Source organism: Anneissia japonica, unplaced genomic scaffold (assembly GCF_011630105.1).
Source record: "Anneissia japonica isolate Jap-2015-1 unplaced genomic scaffold, ASM1163010v1 scaffold2308_len244532_cov108, whole genome shotgun sequence".
Lineage (NCBI taxonomy): Eukaryota > Metazoa > Echinodermata > Crinoidea > Comatulida > Comatulidae > Anneissia > Anneissia japonica.
The window spans coordinates 8,526-18,512 of NW_022687540.1; the positions used below are offsets into that span (position 1 = coordinate 8,526).

A 9,987-nucleotide genomic window follows, 5' to 3' on the forward strand; every position below is an offset into this window, starting at 1 on the left:
TTGAAATGCAACAAAAAGGAAATCTGACAAAGATAAAAAAAAATCAACCGACACTCGAGCCCGTGACCTTCCACAAACATGGCGAACGTCAGCACAGCTTGACCACAATGGAATGGTGGTTTAAGCGTCCAGAAGAATCTGTGGTTCTTCAGCAATGACATGTGCCTTGCTTATTATTACATATTTATTTTTATTTTAAGTTCAATATTTGTTCATATATTCCTTAAACCAGATTTACATTTTTTTTATTGCATGGTATATTATGACCAAGAAAATAAAAAATTTCCACTGCAAAGTAAGTGCCACTTGTTACTGAATAATAGCTATGCAAAATGTGTGTCGGCCATCTTTGGATGCCATTGTGAAATTATTATAAAAATTTAAGATTTAATGAGCCATAAAACACTTTGTTTAGAGAAAAAAGCAGGAACTTCAAAAGGAATGTACATAATCCATTGCTTTGTTAAGGTATGGGCCAATTTGTTGCAATGACCTTTGCCCTTTGAAAGTTTCTGACATCATTAATGATATGTTTGCACAACCCTTGATAAAAAAAAAATGTAGTGGTCCTGAACAATGATATTTTATACATAATATGGCTACCGTATCTATTCTACCCCCACCACCTTGCTACTATATTATATAGAATTACCCTTTTTAGGTAAAAGGTCATAAAAAAAATTTTTCCCATGGCCGAAATCCATCCAACTTATTTTTGGTGGTATTTCAGGTCGATATCAGCAGTTTCCAACAAAAATCGCTTTGTAAATCATTTTTTCCCACTTTGGTGCTGCCTAACTACTTTAAAACTTTGATTAGAGCATTGCTTTGGCCTTTTTCTCGACTTATGCGTAAAATATAAATGGTTCTGTTTTGAGTTTTCATTTTTCATATGCAGGTCTCTGTTTTCAAATATAAAGAACAGCACCACCACCACCACTATTCTTTCATATAAATTATCCTATCTAACAATCATTCATTTATTTTAAGATTAAAAAAAGGCAATAAAAAAATCAAGCAAGACTACAATAGCTAGGTGCCAGCAGCTTAAAAAGCAAAATAATATAAAAAGAAAATATAAAATAACTTCTAAAACTCCGGAGAGTAAGCTGCTGGCTTCTCTTCCTAGATTTTGCCTTTCAATACATTATAAACCCTGCAATGGAAGCATGTCATGTGCAGATAGCAAAATGTCCACGAAATTGTTCAAGCGGAACTTTCAGCAAAATTAGATATAAAGATGTGGGGTAGGAAAAAATCTGGAGAAGGTCCATAAAACCATTCATGCGTTAACTCAGACATATAAAGATGTGGGCTGAATCACTCGTGCAGAACTCTGCTATGCAAAGTTGTAGGCTCATTGTGTATACTGTAGCGTGTACCTAAATACAACGGTGGGGGAAAACTAGAAGATGTAACAGCAGTATGTTCTATGAACTTAAAATTTGTACTCAATAAAATGGGTTATACTGAGCCGATTTTCACCATTCAAAAGTCGATATGAGGTGCTAGTAAACGTTTATTAAGTTTTTTGGAAAGAAAATAATGAAATTATGTCTCTAAATAGAAGTTCATATGCATCAGCCGAATTTGTACAATTGTTTATCATTGTGTCATTAATCTGCTCAATAAACAATTTTAATTACTTTTGCAAATATAAAGATGTGGGTAACCCACATCTTTATATACGACTTTTCATGGATCTCGACCTGCTATGAATATTTTGTTCATTATATTCACATCATGAATTATCCTGAAACAAGGTCGCTGCATGTTATTACATTGGAAAAATAGTATAAAAATCAAAGTGGTTGTATATTTTTCATACCTGTTGTTTTCCGTAGATGTTTCACAAGCAGGTTGTTTGTAAGTTAGTTGTTCGTACGAATTTTGTACAGTTGGTATAGGTGTCTCATAAGCTGATTCGTCTGCCTTGCTCACTGCATTACTCAAATTGACACAGGTGATAGGTGTATTCAGTTTTGTTATCGTATGCTTTGATTTCTTAGGTTTACTGAAATAATGATAATAATCACATATATTACATCAATAACCTTGGAGGTATGGTTACTCCGAAATCGGAGTGTCTGCACCTTTGAAAACTCTGAATTTGGAGCTTTAAAAACTTCCATTCAGGCCATTGAAGAGGACCTGAAAAAAAAATGATATTCATGCCATGGCCAATTTATGTCAGTGTGATATTATTGTCAAACCAGCTGATAATGAAGCTACCACTGTCGTTATGGACATTAAATTCCATTAAGAATAGTCCTTAATAAAACTAAACTATCTTTTTCACTATTGTTAACTCACAGAGAACCCTAACTCTAGAAATTTCCAAGGAAGTGGAAAAATCTCAAGTATTAACGATGAGTAAAAAAGGTTCCATCGATCCCAAAATTGGACCCCATCATATCCAGGTTGACCCAGCACGTTTCTGTGTCTTACCCAAAATCACAAAGCAGGCTATCTTGGCAAACCCATCATTTTGGGCAACGGTACTGCTACAGAAAATAAATTCTCAATATGTGGATAATTTATAAGGACCGTTGTTGCTCTCCACCTGTATGTTCAGGATTAGACGGTCTATATCCGCAAAATTGACCAAATTAAAAATTTACCTAATAAAACTGTTCTGGCTACAATTGATTTTTCGTGATATAATAATATCCCTCACAAGGCAGGTGTTAATGCGTTTATTCCAGATTACAAGCAAATTCGGGGCAAACCCCATCTAAATCTCATCTACTTGAACTTACTTTAATGATTCAGACCAATATCAATTTTGCTTTCGGCAGTGGTCATTACTTTTAAATTCATGGCACAGCCAAAGGCACAAAAATGACTCCATCTTTTGCAAATTAATTATGTATTATTATTTAGTTATGGGACAATTTGAGGCCAACTTCCTGCACCACAGCCCAAGGAACCACATGTTTGGTTTTTGTTGCATTGATATTATCGTTATGATTTGTTCTTTGGAAATTTTTTTAAATTTATTTTTTTCATTTATTCAGGTATAAAAGCCTCAAAATACAATTCAAGATTGAAATGAAGAGCTTACATAAAAATCAATGAAGAAAAATACAGAAATATAAAACCAGCAATTAACATTTGAGAAAAATTTCAAATTACAAAAAAAATTTAATTAATTATTATTTACAATTATTATTAAAATTTCAATCAGCATAAATTGATTAATTAAATCAATTAATTAGAATTTTAAGTTATTAATATATACAAATTTCATTAAAAACAGTTAACAGTCATAACCATATACGAACAATTACATTACACATTAAAAAATCAATAAACAAAACAAAACCAGTTCAATTCAGGAAGTACATTGCCAATTATCCAAATTAATCTTTATTTAACAGTCCAATAACACTTGGAATAGTTGACTTGGCAAATCTTTTTGTTCGACAGAGTAGTACAAAATATCGATTAACCTTTCGAAGTGATCTTATTGGTTCTTCTTTTACAGAGATCCATTCCTTAAAGCGTTCTGATGATAGCAGATTCTTTCCAAAATTTAGGAGATTAATAATTCGTCTCTGATGCAACGTACTTAAATTCAGTACATCAAGAGAATTCGCATAACTATCATAATTCCGACATCCAATTATAATTTTAACTGCTCGTTTTTGAACAAATTCGAGCTCATCACTCTGTTTTTTTGTAATTGAAGAATGCCAAAGAGAACTGGCATATTCTAAAATGGGATGAATATACATATTAAAGGTAAAAATAAGATAATCAGTTGAGGCTCCATATCGCTTCAAAATATGCAACATATAAAGCATACGTGATGCCTTGGACACAACTTCCTTAATTTGCATGTCCCACTTGAGGTCACTTTGCTTAGCTTATTGACTAAAATAGAATGATTGACTCGGTCAAATGCTTTACTAAAGTCTATGGCACATACCATAAGTTCCCGGACTATCCGTTCCCGACAGCAACCTATTACAAAGCTGAACAAGATAATGGGTAGACGATGAATCTTTAGCATTCCCAAACTGAGGCTTAAAATCCCTAGCTATCCAATCAGAAAGGAAAGCTTCAAAGATCCTACCAAAGATCGGTGTAATGGATATTGGCCTATGGTCATCTGGAATAGAAGCCTTAGGTTTTTTGGGAACAGGGGTAATTATGGCATTTTTCCAGATAAAAGGGAATATGGAATTTCTGAGACAGCAATTAAATGTTCTGCACAGAGGGGGAGCAAGCGCCAAAGAAAATTCTTTGATTAAACGAAGCGGTATATCTTGAGGATGACAAGATTTATTAACATTAATCGCCTTTAAAAGTTTGTAAACTTGCCCAGGGTATATGACTGGGGGCTTAAATGTGGGAAGAAAGGCTGATAATTTTTGCAGATTAAGTGCCGGTAAGTATGAATAAATACTAGCAAAATGCTTATTAACAACATTTGCAAAAACATTAGAGTCACAACTGGGCTCAAGTAATAAAGATTTGGGTTTTAATCGTCCAGAGATCTTCTGTACATTTTTATGTGCCACTTACGAGTCTCATTCGAAGCCAATTTAATCTCATAACGTACTAACATTCTGTAATATCGGTATAGCAAATCATTACCTTTTCTGTAGGCACGATGTCTTTTATCAATGTATTTTTTATACGTTGATTAAACCAGGGCTTGTCACTTTCCTTAACGCGAACAAATACTGTCTGGAAAGAATTTGTATAGGTATCCCTTAATACACTTTCCAATTTACCAGCGAGGTACTCAGGATCATTTCCGTTTAATGGAATCAAATCATCCCAATCCATTCCTGTAATGACTTGACCAAAACGCTGCATACATGAATCCTTTAGAGGGCGACGTTCAAAGGTCTTCCTTTTTATATGCTTTTTTTGAAAATTACAAGGTTCGTATAAAATGGAAGCATGGTCACTACGACCTAAAGGAGAGAGTTTAATAAATTTGTAGAATCGCACAGAATAATATCCAGACACCTCCGGAACAGAACTATCATCGAGGACACCGTCGTTCATGCAGCTCTTATTTAGACGACTTTAATCTGATTTTGAATTCTGTGACAAAGTTCTTGAATGGCTGTTTTCTGATCTTCAGGAGAGATCACAGTTACTAGTTCGTGACAATTAATGGGGCATCATCTTCTAAAAGACTGCTAAAAGCTGGGGTCTGCACTTTATGCTAACACCATTTATAGGATTGCCAAAAGCTGGTGTCATTTGCATGATTTACGCCGACGATGTTCAAGTCTATTTAACCTCATGTCAGAGAAACCTGGCGGAGCCAAAAATTCATCTCATAGAAACCTGGCGTAGCAAAAAATTATTACCTGTTTTCAGGACATCCGGTATTGGTCAATTTCCAACAATCTGTTTCTCAATGAGTCAAAAACACATTTCATACATTTCTCATGTTTCGTAAGGTTTCATCCCTTTCGTTGATAGCATTGGTAACGCAGACATTGACACATCGCCTCTGGTTTGTAACCTTGGCGTACATCTGGATTTCTCTCTTAAATTACTAAACTGATTAATTATTATGTATGCCAATCACCTTTTCATGTTCTCTGTAAGATCAACTCTGTCAGACGATTTCTAAATGAACCCACAACAACCAAAACTTCTGCAAGCATTTGTCTCATCACTCCTGGACTATTGTAACAGTCTTTTTACGGTCCCCTTAAAACAGAAACTGAAAAACCTCTGCCTGTACAGAACACAGCAGCGAGAATTGTCACCAGGACAAGGCGGCATGAGCATATTATCCCTGTCCTACGATGACATTAATCAGTTTTAGTCTAGATCTAACAAAATTTATCCTAAAGTTTATTCTTGAACTTATTCTTCATGAAAAAAATATAGCTTGTAATAAATCATCCTTAAACCATGGAGGAATAAGTTCATATCAAATAAGTACCATAAAGTTCAATTAGAAATAATTAAAAACGTTTTTAACAACCACCATTAGTATGCACATATAATTTAATGCTATTGTCATGTTTTTTTAATTGTAAAAATATACTAAAACTAGATACTACAATATCGCCCTCTTTATACTGATTGAATATTAAAAAGTATATATTAATAAAACAGGACACGAAATTTATTAAACAAAAACAATACGTTGCAGTTACTGTATGATGAAATAGTAGTCTTAATTAGCGTATGGTGTATTTAATAGTATGTATGTATTTAGATGTATGATGCATGTTAGTGTGTGTGTACGTATGTATTTATTTTGTCTGAGTATGTATTTAGTTAAGTGAGTGAGTACTATAACTGTATAATTTAATAAATCTTTTGGTGTGTTTAATTTTATAGTGTGCAGAGAACACTTCTAGTTCAATGGAATTTGAATGTTTGGAGGTTGGATTTCAAAATCCTACTGAAATAGTAATGATTACATATTGTATTGATTATACCTGAGACTCGTAACCACTTGGTGTTTGGGTCTCACATGGTGTGCATTCTCGACCACTTTCTCTTGACTCGAAGGTGGTAAATTCTCATACGTGCAGTCCAATGCCTTTTCCGTAGAGGAATCAGAATCAGGTTGATTGTAAGTTAGTTGTTCGTATGATTCATCTTCAGTTTTTTTCAGTGTCTCGTATGTTACTTCACCTGCTTGGCTCATTACAACATTCTCATTGGCATAGTAAATAGGTGTATCCTTTTTCACTGTTGTTATAGTATGGTCTGTCTTCTTATTTTTCTTGTAACTTAATAAATATATTTAATAATATTTATTTTAATATTAATTTCAAAGATAAGAATAATAATTTTAGTGAAACTAATAGTAATAATAATATATAGTAATGATGATAACGATAGTAGTAGTAGTATTAATAACAATAATGGTGTATTGATTGAGCTTGTTGGGTTTTGGCTGAAATTACACCCTTTTAAATTATTTCATACCATGCCTGTTGAGCACCCATACGTGGCCATCAATAGTAATAGTAATTAATCAAATAAAATTTTAATTGAACAAAACTGACATCAAGAAGCGACTCAAAACTTTTCTATTTGCCTCTTTATAACTACATTTTTATCTTTTTTTTTTTTAAATTTTCTGTTTTTCTGCACTAGTTAGTGCTGTTTGGTCCAGGTTAGGATGCTTCCTTTAATGATTTTGTTAGATCAAGTGATAGGTGTGATGGGCGTTTGATACATTGGAAGGACGAAACCAATACCTTTTTAAATTCCTCTTTTGTAATTTTTCCAAGACTTTGGGAACAACTTCCAGTACAAATTCAGCAATCCTCAACCATTTCTGATTTCAAAGCTGAACTAACTAAATACTTGATTGCAAGATACATTTCTGTTGTTCATTTTTTATCTTGAATATTCCTTGTTTTTACAAATTTAGTACCTTTTTTTTTTAAAGTACTAAAATTTTGATGACGGAGCAAGGGCAGTTTACTGTTTGGGCTCGTGCCTATTCCTTGCTCCTGGCAAGATTGTACTTTTACTTTGCCAAATAAATATTATTATTATTATTATTGTTAACTGGAGTACATAAACACAGATCTCCGGTTGGCGGTGATGGTGTAACCCCATACATCGGTTTGGGTGTTAGCTTGGTGTTTATTGTTTTTTTTTTTTTTTTTTTTTTCTTGTCTACAATATTGTTGTTTCCCGGCTTTTTTCTTTGTGTTCTTGACTTCAATATTGTCTAGCGCATAGATACCTCGTTTATTTGCGCTATATAAATCCATTTATTATTATTATTATTATTATTTCACTAAAATCGTTCCTAATTATTGCGAAATGCTATAGTATGCATTACATTTTTTGCCCGCTCTTCTACCCGTTGATTTTTAATAATGTGCTGGAAAATCTGTTGGAAATTATCAGCTTCAGTGATTGTAGGCCTACAGATGTAAAGGACATGAAAAATTATAATTTCACAGTGGTGGATTCAAGGGGGCAGAGCCCCCCCCCTAAAATTATAAAAGAAATGGAGAAAAAAGAAAAGTCATAATTAAAGTTTGTCATTTCCATTTCCGGCCACTTTGAGGTGCCTTAATCATAAATTTTCTTACCTCAGTCCCAACCATGGTGGAGCTGAGGTAAGGAAATTTCGTTTTCAAAAAAAACGTTTTAGTGCCTGCTAAATTAGTGGGCAGTATGAAATCCGAACATGACAAAGATACTAGCAACCAATGTCAGAATTATATAAGGCAAAAAATGATGGAAATGAACAATCATGTAAATAAAAATAAAACGATGCTTTAGGTAATTATATTCTTTAGTAAGTATGTATCAAATATCATGCTGTTTGTTACGAGACACACATGTACAATACTTCCATATACAGTATAACGCCTGTTAAGAGGACACATTTTGAACTAAAAAACCTCCCCTTAATGGGGTGCCCCTATTAAGGAGCACAAACCAAATTAAAATGGAACAATAGAGAAAATCCGATCAGAATGACAAAATAAACTAAGCATCCACTGGAAGGAATCCCAATTTCTGCAGACAGGTCCGTATCGGCCTTCCAGGCCTCATCAGTGCAGCTAGGGTTTAGACCCAAACGAAACATTCGACCAGCTTAGGTAGGACCGAAACTAGTCCCACGACCACTAATGATTACAGAGCCAAACCAAGGCAATATATATACACAGCCCAGGTGTGAATGCAAATAGTGGAATACAAGCTGTGACTCGATTCCAGTAGATACAGAGAATATACTAGTCAATGAATTTGTGAACAAGATCGGAGATCTAAAGATGCAATCTCTACTGTGCATCAATGGCGGCCCGCTGGATCGCAATAATATATAAATTTAAAAAGGCAAATGGAAAAATCCATAAAACAGCAAACGGCCATATAATGCAAAACTATTTAAAATTAAAACGAAACAGAGAAAATCCGATCAGAATGACAAAATAAACTAAGCATCCACTGGAAGGAATCCCAATATCTGCAGACGGATCCGTTTCGGCCTTCCAGGCCTCATCAGTACAGCTAGGGTATAGACAAACAAAACGTTCGACCAGCTTAAGTAGGGCCAAACTAGTCCCACGACCACTAATGATTACAGAGCAAAACCAAGGCAATATATATACACAGCCCAGGTTTGAATGCAAATAGTGGAATACAAGCTATGTGGCTTGGTTCCAGTAGATACAGAGAATATTTTGTCACTCTTAACATGTCCTACGAAATTCTTACGAGACAGCACTAGTCGAACAAGATCCTTCCAGTGGATGCTTAGTTTATTTCGTCGTTCTGATCGGATTTTCTCTACTGTTCCGTTTTAATTTTAAATAGTTTTGCATTATGTGGCCGTTTGCTGTTTTATGGGTTTTCCCCATTTGCCTTTTTAAATTTAATCAGAATGACAAAATATACTAAGCAATATACTGGAAGGAATCCCAATATCTGCAGACGGATCCGTTTCGGCCTTCCAGGCCTCATCAGTGCAGCTAGGGTATAGACCCAAACGAAACGTTCGTCCAGCTTAGGTAGGGCCCAAACCAGTCCCACGACCACTAATGATTACAGAGCCAAACCAAGGCAATATATATACACAGCCCAGGTGTGAATGCAAATAGTGGAATACATGCTATGTGGCTCGATTCCAGTAGATACAAAGAATATTTTGTCACTTTTAACGCGTCCTACGAAATTCTTACAAAACAGCACTAGTCCGTGAATTTGTGAACAAGATCGGAGATCTAAAGATGCAATCTCTACCGTGCATTAATGGCGGCCTGCTGGATCTCAAAAAGAGATTCTTTAATGAAATATAAATAAATTTTAAAAGGCAAATGGGAAAAACCCATGAAACAGCAAACGGCCACATAATGCAAAACTATTTAAAATTAAAATGGAACAGTAGAGAAAATCCGATCAGAATGACAAGATAAACTAAGTATCCACTGGAAGGAATCCCAATATCTGCAGACGGATCCATTTCGGCCTTCCAGGCCTCATCAGTGCAGCTAGGGTATAGACCCAAACGAAACGTTTGAC

The 9,987-nt window shown here is 34.6% G+C and overlaps 1 protein-coding gene across 1 annotated transcript in view; it reads right to left on the reverse strand.

Moving 5' to 3' along the window:
• LOC117119259 overlaps nt 1-7,608 on the reverse strand; it is an 8,417-nt gene extending 809 nt beyond the window's left edge. Inside the window, exons 1-2 of the mRNA XM_033264064.1 lie at nt 6,426-7,608; nt 1,829-2,014 (exon numbers count right to left, since the gene is read on the reverse strand). Coding sequence (XP_033119955.1) covers nt 1,829-2,014; nt 6,426-6,637 — 398 coding nt within the window. The 5' untranslated portion in view covers nt 6,638-7,608. The remainder of the gene's footprint in view (nt 1-1,828; nt 2,015-6,425) is intronic.
• Between the last annotated feature and the right edge of the window lie 2,379 nt (nt 7,609-9,987).